Below are 21,345 nucleotides of genomic sequence, written 5' to 3' on the forward strand. Positions count from 1 at the left end.
TTCAGAATTCGGTAATCCCAGTGCCAGTGGCAACTTTTAACTTTCTTCCAGCTGCAAAAACCATCATTCAAGAATCTGGAAATTCCGTGACTTGCCATTTAAAAAATGTGCACACAAGATGTAAAAGCCACATTAGGAAAGCCAAACAGCAAACACGCTTCACTGGAAAGAAAGGATTTTGCTTTCCCAAGCTGACCTGCTGGTGGTATATCCAAGTGTATCAGACAGGAAGACTGTGTTCTACATGCAAGCATTTTGCATAACACTGTGTGTGGGGGAAAGAGATGGATTTGTTCCCAAACCAGAAGACAGCCTCAAACACTGGTACAGCCTGTAATGCCTCTTCCTTAACCTTTATAGACTCTCTAACTTTTCCTTCATTATCCAGCCTATAAAACTACAGAAATCCAACGTTACTCAGTGTTCCTGTTGCTCCTTAATCCTCCTGCCATGCATTAGCTCAGACACTCAGCTCTCACTCAGCCCTCCCTCCCGTCACAGGACAGCAGAGGCACCAGAAGAGCCCGAATTTGGCCGGACCTACCGCTCAGGTCGCTGTTGGTGATGCGCAGCGTGGCGTTCTCCGACTGCAGCGAGCGGTTCTTCTCCAGCAGCAGCACCTCCAGCGGCTTGGATGCATCCTGAAGGAAACCAAAGGGGGAGGTTTGTTTCTCAAAGCAATGAGAATCTCATTCAGGCACAAAAAAGGATTTCAGAGGGAAAAAAAAATTTAAAAAAACAAGTGCTCGACTGGTGTCTGAAGGCAGCGAGGGAATTCGCTGGGCACAGAGCAGCAGGAATCACTCCAGGCTCTGGTGAGAGCCATGGAAGAGATTCACTGTTTAATTTTCATTGTGAATCATTCATCAATTCTGCATTATTTTGAGATGTGTAACGGAACCTTTTCTTAATCCTACTTATTTTTAAATGGTCCTGGCACGCTTTCAGTTTAAAAGCTGTAGACTTCTTTTAATCTGATTAAAACAGGAGTTAAGATTATATTATTCCTTCTAGGTCAACTGACCCAAGCTAAGCATTTCCTTGACATGCTGCATTTCAGCAGAAACAGTTTGTCCAAAATAACATCAGTCACAGAAACCTGCTATTTATTCTCCCCTAAATATCTAACCCTTGATCATTAAAAAACCCATTGAAAGTTAATCCTGGGATATCGATATTCAGTTTGGATTTCAAAAACAGGAATTTAATTCATAACCTTTAAACTGAAGTAAGATTAATTTGCTGGAACAGCAGAGCTTTCTCAGTACTCCAAGGTCTGTTTTCTTTTGTGAAAAGAAATTTTCAAGGCTAACAAATACTTAAAAATGCTGAAGTCCTTGCACAATGTGCTGCTCGTACACCAACTTCAGTATCTTTAAATGACTCAACTTCACAACATTCTGGTTTATCCACTCCAGCACAGCTGAAACATCACTTTGTCCTTGACCACTTAAATCAAATTAACAGGCGAAAAAAAGAAAGGTCCAGTTCAGCTTTTTAAATAAGAAAACATCAGGAAAAACAAGGATGGACCCAGAAGCCTCAACATCAACAGGAAATTGTTGATGTCAACACCAAGGAATTGCAAGACAAAATTTTTGTTAATCAACTGAGCTGCTGAAGAAGTAGGAAAACAAAAGTAAGTTCAGTACCTGTGCACCAGAGCTTTCAGATGGTGCAAACTCCATGGATTTCAATATACTGTGGAAGGCAGAAAAAAGAAATTATTTTCTGTTTCTCCTTTTCGTAACAACTCCACTAATGAGAATTAGCATTATCATGTCCTGTTCTCCAGCAACACCACAAGTGATGACAACCTTCCTTGCAGTAACACAATCTCCTAATGAATACAGAATAACTCCTCAAACCAGTTATTGGATAAGAAAATTTTCTTGAGCATCATCTAAATCATTCCATATGCAATCCCACTAGGCCAGTTGAAAGCGTAAATTTAAAGGTTAATAAGGATATAACATTTTAAGCTGTCAGAAACGATATAAATTTATCTGTGAAGCTGGAAGGGAATGAGGAAGTTGTAGCAAAGCAAAAAAACAGGGGAATCACCACCACAGTACAGCACTTTGTAGAATATACACCAGCTCACCAGCAAGGAAAATAGGCACAAATAATCTTCCCAACCAAGGCACTACAGGCTAAAAGGCAATTTTTCATTTTAATAACCTCTTTGTTCTATGGCAAAGGGAAGACAAAATGGCCCAATATTTCTTAGGAAATATGAAAGATCCAAATATTTATAAGTACATTAGGAGAAGAATCTGATAGTCTCATTGTCAATATTTTATACAAATAGTGAGCGGTCAGAGGATGTCTCCCTTTCAGTTACAGCTGTCTGGCAAACCAGAATCTTACAGGAATCCAGACTTATTACTGTGCTTTGTGGGATAATTTTTTTAAAAATCAGCCTGCTGCAGGCAGGACATGAACTTCCTCAGACTGAAGCAATAAATGATTTCAGCTTCTTACTGTACAAAGACAACATTCATTTGGTGAAGAAAAGCACATAAACACATATAGATTGTGTTTATACAGCATTTGTCATGGATAAAGCACCAGGAACTCTGTGAGCTGGAACAATCTGTTTAATCATGTATTAAACTGTATTAAAAGCTGTGGATCATGTATTAAAGGTTTTGGAATTGCCCCATGATCCCTGGAAGTGTCCAGGGCCAGGCTGGATGGAGCTTGGAGTAATCCTGGGATAGTGAAGGTGTCCCTGCCCATGGCAAGGGGTGGGACTGGATGAACTTCAAGGCCCCTTCCAGCCCAAAACATTCAGTGATTCCATGAAATGTGGAAACTGAGAGGAAAAAAAGGCAGAAGTCCAGTATTAAGACACAGGAACTAGTTAGGATGCCATGAGGAGTTAGCAAGGCACCCATTAACTGCCTGAACCTGTGCCTGCATTAATCCAGAGTCAGATGTGCATTAAGTGACACTCTGGAAATCAGGTCTCTGGGCCATTCAAGATCACTCAAGGTCATAGGAAACCCAAGGGGAAAAAAGTCATTCAGAGAAAGAGACCTCATATATCTTACATCTGTGTTTACTCATTGCACACAGGGTTAATTCTGACAGGTATCCCTAAAATACAGTAATTAATGGAACCACAGATTTCTGGCAATCACTTCCATTACATGGCATCACTCAGTGCCACCTCTTGCCTGGCTGCAGGGTAGAGCCATCACCCCACACACAGTACATAAAGTGATACTGGGCAGAACAGCTCAGCCACGTGCAAAAACAACTCCCTGTGCTATCAATGGACTCCTCCAGTCAAGGGGGGAGATGTGGACTAATGGCTCGAGATCTCAGACACCCTGACATCCCTTTGACATCACAGATGTGTGACTCAGGTGGCAAATCCCCAACAGCCAGTGTTTCTAGGGACACCCCTTTGGAGGCACAGCTCTGCATGCCAGGACTCCAAGGTGCTGGGGGAGATAAATGCACAGAGACTCATCCAGGGAAAACCCCAGCCACTGGCAGGTGGCTGTTTCCATGAATTCTGCAGGGAATGTCCTCTGCAGGGACAGCCAGACCTAATGCACATCCTCATGATGCCCAAATGAGGAGACTCATCTGAATTTCAAACCCAGGTTGAACAGCATATTATCACATGGCAAATATCCCATGGGAAATCCCATTTCAGTTCAGAGCAGTTGTGACCCCACTTACCACACGTGGGTTTGCCATGTGGAGCAATCCAGCAGCATTCCAAACACCTTCCTTCCTCCTGGATGAGGCTAAACCAGAAAAAGCTGCTCTCTCCCAAAAGGAGCAGACATGAGTGGTGCCCTGACCAGAACCAGCTCAGAAGCACAAACCTGCTTATGGTTATATTTGGTTCTCCACACCAAAAGTCTGCCTCTAAAGCCCCAATCCTGTCATCCTTCCCTAGCACAGGTTGGTGCATTTTGGTTCTGAGCATCTGCTGCCAGCTGGGACCTTCAGGAAGGATCCTTGCAGCAGCAGCTGCATTCCCAGATTGGTGCAGGCAATGTGTATTCAGACCCTGGCTGGAAACCTACTGACCTCTGCCTACCTGAAGGGGATTCTTTGCTAACTGAATTAACTTCCTGACAATTTCACAGGTAATTTCCTACACAGTTGAAACACAAAATATACTAAAAATCAAGCTGATGGCACCTCTAATTGCCCTAAGAGGAATATCCACTCCAGCAGGTTCATTTTTAAAAGAATGTAAAAGTTAAACATGTCAAAAATGACTCTCCAAATGTCTCACAAAAGACACATTCTCCTCAGGAATATGAGGAAGCACAACGTTTCTTCTTTGGATTCCACGAATATCTTTGCCCATGAGATCTTGACTCATTCTGTGGCTCAAGATCAGTTACCTGCTTTTTAAAGGAATGATCTTGTGACTTGAATCTGCACATCTAAGAAGACTTGAAAGATCTGACTGTAAAGCAAAGTGTGCATTGGGACAGCTCCACTTTCTGTTCGTCTGATCCCGACTGCAAAGGCAGCAGGGTCAGCGCTGTCGTGCTACTCGAGAGGGAGCTGAAAGCACACACAGAGCTCTCAGATCTCAAAAATAGGTTTAGAAGCCACTGGGCACAAAAGCCAAGGCAGAAAGTGAAGAATCCTCCCATCCCAGATCTTGACATAATCCTAAGTTCCTCCAGAGTTAGAAGTTGGCTGATATTGAGACCCCTCAGCCTAGAATGCCTCTAACAGCCCAGGAAGGATTAAGGAAAATACACCAGTGCCAAAACACCTACAAAATTAATTCTGTTCCTGCCTTACTGACAAGATCTCTTTTCTCTTGGTGCAAATGTTATGAGCAGTTCATTTCTGTCAGTGTTTCAGGGCACAAGGCAGGTGCAGCAGGATTCAGTGTGAGGGCTCCAGATCTACAGCAACAGATTTCTCCCAGTCTCATTTGCAGCAAGTCTCAGTTCAAATCAGACTGTCACTGCCAGGGGATGCACATTTAGCCTTCAGCACACCTTTTGGATTAGACGGAGCATGGCAGTGCTGTGAAGCAGCTGCTTGGAGGATGCAGCATTGCAAACATCCTCAGTGCTCTCTCAGAGGGTCTCAACCCTCAGACCAGCCACAGGAGGGTGATGGACCCCAGGGCCCCTTCAAGCCAGCTATCAATCCACAAATTAGGGATATAAAAGCTGGAACAGCTGGGAAATCAGGGTTAATTTACTGGCACCCAACCAGGGCCACTTCCAGGAGAGTCTCCCATTTATTTCACTGCAGGCTCATTCTGAGCAGAAGCACCATATGAAGCTCCTGTGTCACAGCTCATCTCATCTGCCTTTCCACCCCTGACCTCATGTAAGTCAGTGTTGTAAAAAAAAAATTAAAATATTGGTATTATCACCACAGGGTTTATATTTAAAGTACAAATGCAAAGTAAGCTTAAATGAGTATATTCAATAAGTATATTCAATGAGTATATTGGGTTCTTGGCACCTTAAGTCTGGCTTTAAAGTCCTGGTCCTGTTGTATTAAACCTTTGTATTAAACCAGGTAGGATTCAAAACTCATTTGTTGTTTCAGCACATTTACATTGAATATCTAATGCAAGAAGCTGGAAGGTTGTGGCCTTATTCCCATTCACTGCTTTACATATGAGGACATAAACTGGCTAAAACCTGAAGCTGCTCCCTTAACTCAGGAGAGGACACAGATATGTTTACCCCTAATTACTAAATGATGATGCTATTTTGAGCCCAAGTAATAGTCAGGTAAAATAACCAAAGAAATGGTCAATTCATTTAATTTAAGTGAAAATTATACCCCTACATCAGGGTGTGCTGCAGCTGGTGGTGAACCAGAACCTCAGCCAGCGTGGCTTGAATAAATCAGCACCAGGGGCTGGGCAGTTGTGGGGCTTGCAAATCCAAATCTGCTTTCCATATTCTCCAGGGACATGTAAACAAAAGCACATGACTACCAGCCTCATCTGAAATACCTCATTAAACCAGGGAATGGGTTATTTCAGCCTTTTTAAAACACACACAGAAATGCCAGAATGATGAAAGAAGAGATGGGAGTTTCTTGCAGTTATTTAAACCTTGACACTAAACATATTTCCAGTCAGAAAAGTTCTCTTCTGAACCTGACAGCTTATCTTGTTATAGTTTAAAATGAGGCTCTTTTAAGTCTCTTAAGAAAATCCCTTGGAATAGGAAGGGCTGTTTGTGGCTTTAGTTTAAAACCACATTATATTAGCAAAAATATACAGTAAAATAAGCCCAGCATTAAACTGGGAAGTGCTGAACACTGGCTGGCAGGAGCACAGAAAAGGTACCATGGCCAAAGGCTCTGCATGACATTTTTGGTCCATATTAACCTCAGCTGTTGGCTGGAGATTTTTAAAGAGTGGTCCACATAAAAGACCACAGATTTTGAAACTTTTTTCCCCTTTGTGGACAATAGTTTTAGTGGCTTTTCTTTGTAGACACATGTTTTATTTGCTATTGTGATCCTCTGCTGCAACAAAAAGGAGCACTCTCAGATACAGCAGTTCCACTGGTTCTGGATGCAATTTCTGCCAATATTCCCAATTTCCTCGTCTTTGTGGTTTTGACTGAATTCTTTATTGTTCCAAGAACACAGATTTGTGGCTTCATTTAACAAGCACTGTTCAACCAGAGTTTGTGAAAAAAATTATGTAAGCATTTAACACTTACTTTAATTCTTTCTTAACCTCTTCATAATCAGCCTGTCCTTTCAGTTTTTCTTCCAGTTGCTTTAAAAGAGAGAACATGGATTTAATTATTTACATTGTTTTTTTTCTGCAGGCTTTGAAAATCATCTTCAAATTATTCCATATATACAGCAGTGCACAAGTGAGGGTTAATGACTCATACCTAATTTACATATATTAGAAAACAAACTATAACCAATTAAACGTAAACACAATTATACCTCGCTCATCCTTTGTTTACAGAGTGCCAAGCATGACAGAATTCAGTGGGTCCCAATTTGGCTGTTTGCAATGTCACTGTCGTGTTCAGGGAAGAGATTGGGGATGAAGGTATTAAAAAAATGGGGCAGCTGAAATTTTCAGGGAGATTGAATAAACAAGCAGGATGCTTTGGCACATACTGTGTTCTTAATAGGACAGTTCTTGATAACCTTATCTACATGATAAAAAGAAGCTGTTGTTGACTGGAATGCCTTAGGCTTGGAGGGCTCCTACAGCACCTGGTGCCCAACCCAAACAGCTGCACCAGGAGGTTTTAGAAGCATTTACCTGCTCTGGTTACACACCAGGGAGCACTGAGGCCACCCCAGCAGCTCCTTCTGCTCTGCCCCACCCAGGGCGGCCTCAGTGGCTTCTCCTGGGTGTGAGGATGCCCCAAAGGCTGAACCAACCCCACTGCCACAATCCAGAACGCAATGCCACACACTTGGACCTTACCCAGCTCCCAACAAAGTGCTCATCACTACGGGGTAAATGCTTCAGGAGGCCTAAAACATAGTGATACATAATTGATGCCGTTATGTTGCTTGCAGAAGCCACATTCATTTCAGTATTTTCTTTGCTTACTGCAGGCACACCTGATCTAAGCAAAGAACAGAACTTACTGGCTTGCAACTTCCATGGATAAAGTCAGGCTAACTCTGCTTCAGTTCACTTTTGGTGTTAAAATTGGCACAGAATCCCAAAGGTCACGGGAAACAGAAATAACACAAGGATGTGTAACCTCAAAGACAGAGAATCTACTTTGAAAAGGAAAGGAATATATGACATGAAAAAGAAAAACAGGACTTCATGTCCAGGAGAGGCTGCCTTCAGGGGAGAAGGGAATTCAAGATCCTACACCCACTCTGGGGCTGCTTGTTGGATGCAGGAGGAGGATGGGGGCTGCTGGCAACTTGGATAATTTTAGCAAAGCTGTTTAAAATGCAGCCCCACACAGCTGTGCAGCAGCCCAGCTCTGGGGCATGGAGGCAGGGCTGGGGCAGCCAACAAACAGGACTGGGAACCTGTTCCCTGGGCTGTCTTCCCCAGTAAGTCAGTGTGTGTGTATCACCTGCACAAACACCAAAATGATGCAGCACAGCACCCACAGGACACAAACCATGGTTTGAGTCATCTCAGTAATTTAAATGAGGCTTCTTCAGATGCCAGCAGCAGTGTGGTGGGGCTTTGTGGGACCTCCAGCTATTCTGCCATTTTATAAAGGATTTCCTTCTGCAGCTCTCACACTGCTGACATCTCTGCTTTGCCGTTAGCACAGATATCAAGGAGCAGTGACAAAGTGGACACCCAGGTTATCAATACACAGCCCTCTCAAGGTGCTGTTCCTGCTGTTTGACACCACAGCCCAGCATCCTCACCAGTGCTGAGGAGAGGAATCTCCTGGCAGGAACAGCCAGGCCCTGCTCAAGGAGCAGCTCTTAATGGATCACAGCAACTGCTGCTCAGTGTGGAATTTGCACACTCTGGGACACTGATGAAACGAGTGGCCTCTTAAAAAGGTCTTGTGGCCCAGCAGCTTTTGTCATCAGTGGCTTGTGCAGTCATTCCAGTTGTGTTAAAAAGAAAAATAAAGTGTCTGTTTTAGCTACAATTTTTTTTTCATCTGGAATAAATACAGGGCAAGCTTTAGTGTTTTTTTCTGGCGTGTCCTGCCTTACCAAATTCCAGTTATTGTCTGGAACTACAGGAAGCACTGACTTTGCTTTAGATAGCAGACACAGTTCTTCAGGTGTTTTGACATAATTAGGAAAGTCCTGGTTGATGTGACCAGGAAAATCCTACAAATATTAAAGATGTTGGAGGTTATGATAATTTACAACACATGTTGTAAATGATGGGAATGTACTACGTAGTTCCAGGACCTGAGTTCTCACATTTTGAGGAGGGTCAGCTACAACAGGCCATGAGTTCAAGCAGCTTTTCAAGCTGCAGCTCAACACTGAGCAAAGCAGAGTGACTTCAACAAGGCATCCAAGTTGAATTTTTAGTGCTTCAGGTCAGGCTGGAGAGGGATCTTTAAATGCAACCAGTGAGCCAGGGAGCCCTTGGTACTGGGAGGAGACTCAGCATCACAGTGAGAGTTTTCCAGGTGGTCACAAGCAATGGGAGGACCTGCCAAACACAAGATATCCTTCTGCTCTCCTTAGTCTTGTCACTTTGTCCTTCTGTCTCTAGTGCTCTGCAAATTCAATGCAATTCACCCTTTCTTTACTCCTGTGATTTGCAACATTTTGGGTCTAGAGCAGAGACGCTCTTACAGCAGGAATAACTGGCAATTTATACCAGTTCTCAGTATAAAAAGGGCCAGAAGAAATTTAAAACAAACAATATCCTGGATTAATATGTTAGTTACTTATGCAAGGGCATGCTAAGAAAACAGCTTTTTGTAGAAACAGATATAAACCACAAAAAAGCTAATGACTCTGATTTTAATGCAACCTGTATTAAATGTAATTCTGTGCAGGGAAGTGCTGTACCCTGGTAAAGTATTTCTGGAGAATTTAGGTACAAAACACAGGTAGAATAATAAAGAAAAAAAAGACATATTGACAAAATGCAGCTGTTTTGGACTCTCAGGTACTTGTGTGCTGCTACAGCAGTATGACAACCAGCAATATTTTACTTTGGATTGTATAAAAAACACACACATCCATCATTCCCAAGTACCTAATATAGAGATTGTTGCCATGGAAAATCTGCACCTAAACATCGACTTTACTAAACAATATAAACTAACAACTGAGGATGCAGTGCCTGTGTAGAAACAGAACATTTAGGCACTTGGCATCTTCCCAGTCAATGACTCTTTTAAAATGTATTAGTATGGTAATTGTCTCCAAGAACCCTGTAAAACGCACAGAACACGGGATAACAAAGGTTCAAGCTGTGAGACAATCTGGAGGAGCTAATATCTTGCACTAAATATCAACCTGGTTAATTCAGACAAAATATATTCCAACACACAAAAATGCAGGAGCCAGAGGGCAGAAGGAATGGACTGGTGGCTTTTCTGCACATTAAATTTGCAAATATCCCATGTTAAGGAATCATCTTGTGTCTGTGGTGTGAATGAACCCAGGTCAGAGCATGCAGAGATTGAGTCCCACCTCATGTTATTTAGAAAATACAATCACTACTGTATGATGAACTGAAGTGGCATAGGTAAATGGCAGGGGCTGCATTGAGGGGCTTAAAACATTTAAATAGCCATTAAACTAACATGGTAGTTCAGTTTAGAGTGATCAACTCACATTACTGATTTTTAACTGGGTAGCAGGGACATTCTATCACCCAGCCACAAAGGGTTAATACAATTAGAGTGAGAAAAGTCTTGTTACTAGAGGACATGTTTTGATTATTAGATCAGATGAAGATAAAGAAGCAATAATTTTGAAAGTATTTCTGTATTGTTTCATTAAGGCATAGAGTATTAAACAATTCCCCCAAGATACAGGTTGAGAACATTGCTTTAATTTGTGAGACTGTGAGTTGTTTTTTGTGGAGGCAACCATTAAAATCTCTGTTATTTCAGAAGCAATTCCTCCATAATCAAACAGGAGATCAGCACATCATCACTGAGATTTGGTGCTTTGTACAACATGTGCCAGGCACAGGCTTCCCCAGCACTTTGGGGTGAAAGTAAGTATTTGGGAATATTTTTATAGTTGCAACAAATAAGGTTAAGGAGGGTTGAAACGACTAAAACTTTATCAATAGAGGCACTACATCAGACACTATCAACAGAAAGCTAAATACAGAGCATTAGCCAGGCAAGGCTATGAGAAAATGGAAGGAGATTACTGAAATGGAAATCAAAGACTTGCTCTGTCATTTCTATGATCCTACTCCCTTTGAAGTTAATGGCTAAACTAATACTGACCTCACCAGGAACATGCTTTATTCCAAGAAAATCTGTCAAGTGCAAGGACTCAAGATATTTTCTATCAGGCTTTATGAAAAAGTAAAATAAAAAAATCCTCTGAACATGGGTGTAGCCAGCAGAATGTGTCCCTCAAAACCAGGGCAGCTCCTTTCTCCCTCAAGAAAAGTGGTGCCCACATGGTGACAGGTGGGCAGGGACTGATACTGTCTATGGAGTTACATAATAGATGCCCTTTGCTCCACTGAATTTTCATAAAAATTCTGCAAAGCTGGCTTGAAACACGCAGAAAACACTGACTGCAACACTTCAGCTTTCATTCCTAACAGGTCTCTCTCCATGTGAATTATGCTCCACCACAGCAAAACCAGTAACTGCTAAAAAATGTCAGAATTAGAGCAATTTGTAAGAGTTTCAATTGAACATTAAATCATTCTGATAGAGCAGAGCTGCCCACGCCACAGTCAGAGCTGAGTGGGAACTATCAGCCTCCTGCTCTCAGAAAACTCTCAGACTATCAAACCTGCAGAAGTACCAAGTCTTTAATGGAATAGATAAATTTATCTTGTTTACACTTTGGAGCTCATAGATGGTGGAACAATGAAGGAGATGGGAGTTACAGGAAACTGATTCATACCCCACGTCAGGAAACATTTCTCATGCTCACTCAGAGATCAGAACTGTGTGGGCTCAGCACAGGGAAAGTGAAACTGCCCAAGAGAGAGGTAAAAGGGTCATTCAGAGAATTCTTAGCTGTTCTTTCTGGTTCTAGTGCAGTGCTGCTCCTGTGCAAATGAGTACAGGGTCAGGCTGCTAATTATAAATGGGAATTATTGTGCAGCAAATACACAGTTAAAAAATAATTAAATGAAGCTAAAAGCCTTCTCTTTATCCTGATTTTACTTGTTTCTATGCTCTAAATGATGCACTTCCCATTTCCAGTGGAGAGAACTGGAGGGGGTAGCTGGGAAATTGAAAGATAAGCCAATCCTTGCAAGTCTTCAATATGTATAACTGGAATAGGAATGAAAAGTTTGAAAATCTGAGAGGGATTTTCTGTGCCTTTTTAGTTCAACTATTTCATTACATATCCATGGTCAATGTATTGGTGGTGATTTTAATGCTAAAGGTAGCCTTGTTCTGCAAAAACACAGAACAATGAAATCCATGTGGGATTGGGCCATTTAGAAGTTAAAAAATTGTGATCCCTTAGAAAACAATATATCCAGGGGAGTGGAATGGGATGGGGTTGAATTAATGGGATGGGTCCCTTCTAACTCAAATCATTCTGTGATTCCATGAATGCCACAGAAACCAGAATTCAGCCACACCCTGAAGAAGCCAATGGCTCAGGAAACTCACACCAGCAAACCCCAACATCACCATCTCTGAGACATCCTTGGGGCAGAACAGAGCCTTACTTTGAGTGTGCTGTTCTTGGCTGTCAGCTGCTGCTCCAGCTGGGAGATTTGGCTGCTGGAGTTCTCCCTCAGCTTGGTGAGGCTGCCCTGGAGCCTCTGCACATCTTCCACGAGCTGGGCGATCTCGCGCTCCTTCGCTGCCAGCTCCACTTCCAGGCTGGAGCGAGTCAGCACCTCGATGGCCTGCTCCTGCAGGGAAAAGAGGATCAGACCCTGTGGATGATACAATTCCTCCAAAGCCATCTTCCCCTGGCCCCTGGAACTTGCTATAATAGATAAGGTTTCCTAGATACCAAGGCTGAGCCAAATTCCTTAAGAATTTGGTCACTCTCTAACACTTTGGAAGATAATTGGTTAGAAATTAGTTTGTGTAATTGGTCAGTTCACCTTTAGAACTTTTGACTTAGATTGGATGCTGTTCTTTGTATAAACTTTTTATTGGCTGTAGTTTAAATCCTCCCTGAACCTATAAATATGACTGTCTGCCCTTTGTTCTGAGAGAATCCTGCTTGACTCCCTTCACATGAAATAAAGATTCTTGTGGAACGCGTCAAGCAAGGCCTCCAGTCTTTCTCTGCTGGCTAAATGTGAGCTCCTGAGAGATGGCTGATCCATATTAGCACTCTCAGGTCCTGGTAAAACAACTACCAGGGACAAAAAGAAAGTTTACAAGACCCCAAAAAGGAAGGAGAGGCAACAAAGCTAAATTCAGGGGAGCTCAGCAAGGAGCAAACATTGCATTGGGTGCCACAACAAACAGACAATTCCTCAATGTGGGATTCCTGTGATTGACACTGGGAATGTGGAAGATGCGAATTCCTACACCCCAGCTCTCTGGGAAAACAGGGATAACAGAGGGAATACATTTCCCTATTTCATAACTGCACTGGAAAGATGCAGCCGTGAAAGTCAAAGGATTCTATTTAGATCTATTTATTATTAATAGCCCAAATGCTTTGACAACTATGAAAATCTGTGCTTACAAAATACTAATCAGATAAAATATTCTGAAGTAATGGAGCAGAATTTCTTAATCAGGAACGGCAGAGCCATGTGCCTGTGGCTCTCTGCATGCACACTGCACGTTTCAGGCAAAATTGTCAAAAATTGCCCCAAACTGCTACTTCCAATGAACTTGCTCCTTGCATGAAAATTGTTCATGTTAACATTATTGCAGGCATCCCTCCACAGGCAAGAAGAGAGATGTGACAGCTCTTAGACAAGGCCATTCTCCCTTTGGTCATCACTTTCAGAAATTCCCTTTCCTAAATCCTCCTTCTCCCAGTTTCTCACAGCTGTAAAATCTGTCCAGAAATCTGGAACTTCCTCTCTGGACTGACTTCCTGGGAGGACAGGGAATCAGAGAGGAGAGAGAGGTCCAGAAGAAGGCAGATCCATTCAGAAAAGATAAAAGAGACTAATTGTACCATCTCTGTCTCCTTTTGTGCTGGGAGATTACAGCTGTGCAGCATCTGGCAGCTCTGAGCCTCCTCCATGGAGAATGTGAGGAAAGTCCACTCCAAGGAGGGGCACACATTCCATTAGAGAGCCCAAAATGCATCTCACAAAGGTTAATGGCAGTTCCTCAGAAGCACCAGTGAAGAAGGAGAGAATCCATTCAGCAAGAGGGAGATGATGGTGAGCACTAAACCAAAGATTTGCGTTGAAAGAGCTGAGAATTCACCCCAGACACCCTGACAACTCAAGATGACACTGCAGCAGATTGAAATACATTCCTCATCCTCTTTTCTGGGAATACAGGAACAACAAATTCCCCTTTTCCATCTCTTCTAAACATTCAGCTTGATTCTCAGTGACTACACCCCGCTGCACTCACAGAAAGCTGCATGTAGGAACAGCAGTTAACAACGCTCTCCTATTACACTGAATTATACTTTTAACTTGAAAAAACCTCTAATTTGCTTGCATGAAACATCACAAGTTGTATAATCATCTGCTGCTTGTGCCTATTGAGACTAGAACGTAGAGTCTGAAATAAGATAGATAATGATCATTTTCATCCTGCAGTAGTTGTCATATTAAATATAAATGAAGTGCAGAAGTACTATTAAATACAAGAAAGACCTAATGTTAAAATAATGATAAGACTAGGACATGAGATAGGAAGAGGCAGGTAATTCAGAGTTACAAGTGATATTCAGGCTTTTATTTTTTGTTTTGCAGCCTACTTGTCTATCTTTTGACTTCTCTGAGAAAATACTGGGTTGTATTAATAGACAACCAAACAGATCTGGAGGACTTATGCTTTGTTGCTTGTTCTCTGCAAATGATTTTTAAAGGCAGCCATGTGTTCCTCTGCTATCAGTGTCAAGCACATATAAGGCTTGCAAGGAAAAAAAAGCAGTGATTTCTTTTGTTTCTTAAATCTGCTGCTTAGAAGTAGAGTAAATTTCACTTAATTGCATATTTACATTTAAATACTCCTATTTCTCCTTTGGCAAACAAAAATCAAAATAATCTGGCTGCTCATCTGTGATACCTGCTCACCCAGGGCCAGCTGGAGCCCTGGAACAGCCTCCTGTGCCTGCAGGTCCCATCAGCAGCCTTGGCTTCATTCAGAACCACACAGAGGAGGCAACAAGCTGGAGTACAGGGTATCTTCTCAGTTTTCCAAGGGTTTATAGGTGTAATTCTCAGTTTAGATACAGCCAGTGAAAACTGGAGCGGTACCAAATTTATTTCCAGTTTCTCTGACAGCCCAGACACGGAGTGAGGAGAGGCAGGGTGGGCAGGGAGCTCTGGGTGCCCTTGGGATGGAGCCCACACCTGAGGGCCCCACAGGCAGGCACGTGCTGATGGCCACCAAGGCTCTCTTGCTGCCTCTATTCCCTGTGCTGATGCTGTCAGCCATGTGAAATGATTTCTGAGAGCTGTGCTGTCCACCTGGAGCAGGCAGTGATGGATCACCACAGAGCCCAGTGACCTCTGTCCTTCCCGTGCTCTCCTCCAGCCACCAAACCCTCAGGAGCTGAACCCCACCACAATCCCCAAGGAACATCATTCCTTTTAGTTAAAATACAACTTCAAGCAGCTGTTTTTATAGCTGTGGGCATAAACTGAAGGAGCTCTACTGCAGGAATGTCAGAAACCTGTAAGAGTCAGTAAATATTTTCTCTCACCACATCAGGTGCCTTCTGGATCTGCGTAGCAAGTTGGAGAGATTTGTTAGCTGATGAGAGCTGCTCCCTTAAGGTCTCTGCCTCTCTCTGAGCCACCTCTGCCCTCTGAAGGAAATGAAAAGGGGTGAAAAGAGAAAGTACATTCAGTTTAACAACTGACAATTATTACAAGAACATTCATCAATTCATGCCTGACTGAATATAATTGATTTTCCTAAACACTCAACCTAATAAATGTTAGAAAAAAACATAGAATGTGATGGATTTTTATTTTAAACAGTACAAGGAAGAAATAATTGAGCGATTATGACAGTAATTTAACGCTAGGAGCAAGGAATCCCCTGCTGATACTAATGCTGCGGCCCACTGAATTTCCCAGACTGAATAAATACAAGTGGAAATGGAGTCTTTTTATTCAATTTCTTTCTATTCTCACAGACCAAGCAGATTTTATTGCAAGGCTCCTCATGGGAATAATTCTCACGGGTAAATGCTGAATTAAAAGATATCCTGACCACTCTCTCCAACACACATACAATGTTGTGGGCTGTCTTTCTGCAGTAATTATTCCCTAAAACATGAATTGTTAGATTCTGTTCTTTCAGCAGGTCTATTTATTCAACAATATTTAACCCTAAAGTGACAATTTTGCACAGCTCAGTTACCAGCTGCTGAGGATTTACGCAATAGCTGATAAGCCTCTGACTTGGCCACTGGTCAAAATTCCCATCTAAAAATTGAATAATAATAGAAAGGAGAAAGACAGAACGATGAGGAAAAATTGTCTGTACGAGAGTTTGGGTAGAGACAGATGGATCAGTAACTTCAGGCAATAAATAGCAGCAAAGTCCTTTTCATAACCGTCTGTAAGCTTCTGTTAGAAATGGAACAAAACCTGGTTCTTTTACAATATACACTCCTCCTGGCAAGACAGTCTTCTCTCTTTTCAAAAAAATGTATTTTATTGTTATAAACCCACACTGCTTCCCTCCTTGAGTAATCCCTGCTTTTTGCCTGGGCTACTCCATGCAAATCATGCTGTGCTTTCAGAAAATAGCCAAAATAATTTTCTATCTCCACTTCCAAGACCTATCACCAGTTCCACCAAATCCATCAGCTGCCACCAGTGAAGGTCCAAACTCTTCTTGACCAGCTGCTGGATCCCTTCCTTTATGGAATGATAAATTCCCACTGCCATTTTTGAGCCACCCAAACTGCACAGACTCCTTGCTAATCCTTTGGAAAACCTAAGTCATCTAAAATAGTGAATACAGAACACAGAACAAATATAAAGCCTGTAGTGAATATAAAATTACAGTGAATATAGAAGCTATAGCAAATATACAATTTATAGCAATATAAAACCTAAACTGAATATAATGCATATAGCAAATATAAAATCTGTAGAAAATATAAATCCTACAGTGAATATAAACCCTCCAGCCCTGTGTGTGTGTGGTCTCTGACTTGCTCACCAGTCAAAGCAGACTCTGCATGTTTAATCAATGAGTAAACTAACAGCAATCAAATACTAAACGCATCATCTGCGCTATTTGCTCACAACATTGTATTAAATGATTTTGCATAGGTTCTACAGCTGTAATTAAAATGTGATTGTAAAAAGTACAGTGACGTGGCTCCAATAATCAGAGCAGGGGACACAAGCTATTGTGTGCTTGGAAAACGTGGTAACAGCAGTAAAAAAGCACAAAAAGAGGGATTTATGTTGTTTATGTGGCTGGATGATATTAGGATAAATACTGAGCTAACAATACACATTGAGATAAATTATTTTCTGGTACTTTATTAGATGTGCAGCTACATATATTGATCTAATAACTGCAGAACAACTCCAGCAAAGCAGGACAAGTTACTACACTGTGGCACTTGCTCTTCCATCTACTGCTGTATAAGTAATGGGTTTTGCAGCCTTAAGCAATTCTGCTGATGGCTTCCATTCAGTGCAGCATTGTTTGGAGAATCTATTCAGCTCGCATGCGAGCAAACCACAGAGGATATTGCTAATAGGTGGTACATCTGCATATACAGTGAGCTGTCAGCTGCCCTTTCTGCACAGCCTCCCCAGCCAATTCCCAACACCTGTTGTGATCCTCAGAATAATACCAGACAAGATTTCATACTAGGCATTGTTAAAAATACATCAGCACAAACTCTGGGCAATTCTATTTGGGAAATACTGGTCAATTTTCCTCCTTTCCCCCCCCCCCCCTCACAGAATGGAAGCTTTTTAGAGTCAGAATTACAGATGTGCTCAGTGTCTGGAAAGCACTTTTGGGTGCTATTGCAATATAAATTATAAATGACACACAAAACCCTGTTAAAAGAATGGCAGTTTCAAATTTGAGCACTTACAAGTTTGGAAAAGCCAAGCCCGAGGCTGGTGCTCAGCCACCCTGTGTGAGGGCTCAGGAGAGGGATGGCACCACACAGGACCTGCTGTGGCTTTTCCAGCGAGATTTGCCCAATTTCCCTGCTCCACCCAGCTCTGAGAGGAACATGGCTTGGTGAGAGGATCCTGTGCTTTGTCCCCTTGTTCCCTGTGTGACCCCTGCACTTCATTTGCTCCCAGCTAATCCCCCTCTCCTCTGCCACAGCATTAATCTCCTCCTGACGGGAGCTGTGCTGCACCACCACAAGTGCTTCAGGACATGAATGCCTGCACTGGCACAAGCCCTGTTTGGAGCACTTTGGGTTCCTGGAGCCCCTGGCACACCTCCCTGCCCTGGCTGGAGGCTCCCAGCCTGGCAGGAGCTGCCCCTGCCCTCTCCTGAGCTGAGACCCTGCACAGTGGCTGCAGAGCTGCTCCCCTGCCAGACCCTCTGGGTTTGCCTCTTCCACTGCCACCCCTCTCTGCTTGTCACTCTGTCCCCTTCCTAATTCATTTTGGCTGCTGGAAGCACCATTTCTGTCTCCTCTGTGCTCCACAGCTCCTTTAGCTCCAGGCAGGCAAACCCCAGCTCATCCTCACACATTGAACATCCACAAACCTCCAGACTGAGCCTTACCCCCACGATTTCCTCCTTCCTCTTCTCCTCCTTCCTCTTCTCCTCGTTGCTTCTTCTCCAAATATCCTCACAAAAAGTCCTCCAAGTGTTCCTGTCCCAGTGTCTGTCCCCATTCCCTCCCCACCACGAAGCCCTCTCCCCATCCTGCTCCCATGCTGATGTCTCCAGTCATGGCAAGGGCAGCCTGGGGGGTGTCTCCCCTCCCTGTGCCCCCCAAAAACCTCACATCTCACCCAGAAAAAGCAAAACCTGCCTGGTTAATGTTCACCCAGCCCGAGCAGTGACAGACTGCAGCGTGCCTGGGACAGGCACCGACAGCAAAGCCTGAACAAATTCAAACCAGATTCTGCTGAGTTTCTGTGAACTCTTTTTTCCAGACTCTTATAGGCTGGCCAAACTTGAGGCTGGTTTTTTGATTATTATTATTTTTTAAATTATTTTCTACTTGAAGCAACAGAAGATACAACCCTGAGAAAAAAGCAAACCGTTCCTCGTCAAACCCCTTCTATTAAATCTGGGCACAGCAGGCTCCTCACCAAAACAGCAAGAAAAACTCATAACATCTGGGGGAAAAAGGATTTCTTTTTTCCCCTCCTAATCTTGTTCTTAAAAATGGTTGAACAATTTTTCCTGAAGTAAGAAAAAAAGAGTGCAGCCAGAGACAGGCGCCCAGCTAAACCCGAGGAGTCTTGCACAACTTATAGACACTGGGAAGTTCAAAAATCCTTCTGTTTGTGTGAAACTTCAGCTGAGAAATACAGAGAGATTCACAGAATCATGGAAAGGCTTGGTTTGGAAGGGACCTTAAAGCCCATTCAGTTCCACCCTGCCAGGGCAGGGACACCTCCCACTGTCCCAGGCGGCTCCCAGCCCTGTCCAGCCTGGAATGCTCCAGGGATGGGACAGCCACAGCTGCTCTGGGCACCCTGTGCCAGCCCTGCCCACCCTCCCAGGAACAATTCCATCCCAATATCCCATCTATCCCTGCCCTCTGGCAGTGGGAGCCATTCCCTGTGTCCTGTCCCTCCATGCCTTGTCCCCAGTCCCCCCACCAGCTCTCCTGGAGCCCCTTCAGGTACTGGATATGTCACAGCACAGCTCCTTTTCACCAGTCAGCGCTAAAACTCTTGGTTTCCTACTCCCAAATCCCATGCACAGCCTAAAAAATCCCCTCAATGACCAGTGACAGTCACATTAATGGCCGTGATGAAATCCATGCAAATCCAGTGTTGCCCAAAATCCTATTTTTCAGCATAGCTCAGTCACACAATTCCTCCTAATTCCTACACTGCTACAGAACTACCTCCCTGGTAACAAAATATTTCAAAATAATTCCATTTTCCTTCATACAGCAGGTAAATATTGTACTGCTCACAGTGGAGCCAGGAGGTCACGATTGTAACGCTGCCGTGTGCTTTCCAATTAAAAATAGAAAAAAAAAGCCTTACACAATATATCCAGTTTAAATTATTCTCCTTGTTTCCTGACAAGATAATGAATAGCATGAACCGAGTGCTCTTCTACTTACAGTAAAATGTTAATTTGATCAAAGACCAGTGGTGTGAACAGCAAAATGAGATACTAATGTGAAAAAAAAATGTATAACCTTTCCCTTAAAGTTCCACCAGCCAAACTCTATTTCCTTATTCCATGCTAAATTCAGTGCTGTATGTGGGAAAATCTTCTATGGGTGAGGAGTGGGTATTATCACCAGTAATTCTGCTGCAGTTAATGAGCCTGGTTATGGCAGCAATCACCACGCTTGGAGCTGACATTCAGACTTGCAAGCTGCTGCAAAAGCTGTGTTTCTCAAAGTACAACATCAATTAAAACCCACTGGTTCAATGTGCTTTCATTTCCTAACTTTTCAGATATAAAAATTTGCTATAAAACCCTTACATGGCCCTAACTTCCACAGAACAGCAGCAAGGTTAGCAGAGTATCAGGAACATGAAAGATTTTTCAGGGCTCTGGCACCTATTTTTTCCAACAATGGAGAATTACATGAAAAAAGAGAAAAAAACTCCAGAAAAACCAGAAGAGGTTGGGTTGTCTTCATTCTTGTCTTCAGGCTATTGCACTTTCCTCTGTGTGCTGAAAGGCTGCCAGATAAATGTATTCCCAACTGATAGCCAGGCATTTGCAGGAAACCATGTTTGCATGAAAATAATATTAACCATATTTTGCCTTCATATGGAACTTCTCTGTGCAAGGATCTCAAATGCCCTTTGTAAAGTAAATGTCATTATTCCCATTTTACAGCCAGTGAAATGCCAGGATTAAGTGAAGGACTTCATCTGCCATGAAGCAGTGTAACTTAACTGGATCCATGGAATGGTTTGGGCTGGGAGGGACCTTAAATCTCATCTCATTGCACCCCCTGCCAGGGCAGAGACTCCTTTCCCTTCCCAGGGTGCTCCAAGCTCCATCCAGCCTGGCCTGGGGCACTTGCAGGGATCCAGGGGCCATTCCCCAGGGTGATGGCACGCAGTGAAAGCATCCAGCTCACTGCCAAGGGATCAGAAACCAAAGAAATCCTCTGGCAGTGTCTGTGTCAGCCCTGGTGCAATGCAGGAGTCGAGGCAGGATGAATTCCCTTCCTCATGGAAGTGCAAACCCAAGGATGCCTTATCAGGGCTGTGGTGGTCCCAGCAAACCCCCCTGAGCACCAGCACCACCTGTATTGTGCTGCTGAGTGAAAAGGGGAATTTATTCCATCTGCTGCTCAAAAACATACATATTTTATGGCAATCTCACTTAGCAGGAATATCTTTTCGAACCGTTTTCCAATGTGATTTGTTGGAGACAGGAAGGTGCCACACAGAAGGAAATAAAAAATAATCTTGAGAGCAGCATTTCTGCTAAAACACCCTGGTGAGGTTTTCTT

The 21,345-nt window shown here is 43.0% G+C and overlaps 1 protein-coding gene across 6 annotated transcripts in view; it reads right to left on the reverse strand.

The window, feature by feature from the left end:
* The window catches only part of CUX1 (cut like homeobox 1), a 268,976-nt gene that overhangs the window by 70,671 nt on the left and 176,960 nt on the right, over positions 1-21,345 (reverse strand). For all 6 annotated transcript variants that reach the window (XM_033077920.2, XM_033077921.1, XM_033077918.1 and 3 more), the window contains exons 10-14: positions 15,433-15,537; positions 12,293-12,481; positions 6,693-6,751; positions 1,653-1,701; positions 545-641 (exon numbers count right to left, since the gene is read on the reverse strand). In XM_033077920.2, coding sequence (XP_032933811.1) covers positions 545-641; positions 1,653-1,701; positions 6,693-6,751; positions 12,293-12,481; positions 15,433-15,537 — 499 coding nt within the window. The remainder of the gene's footprint in view (positions 1-544; positions 642-1,652; positions 1,702-6,692; positions 6,752-12,292; positions 12,482-15,432; positions 15,538-21,345) is intronic.

This window comes from Catharus ustulatus, chromosome 22 (assembly GCF_009819885.2).
Source record: "Catharus ustulatus isolate bCatUst1 chromosome 22, bCatUst1.pri.v2, whole genome shotgun sequence".
Taxonomy (NCBI): Eukaryota; Metazoa; Chordata; class Aves; order Passeriformes; family Turdidae; genus Catharus; species Catharus ustulatus.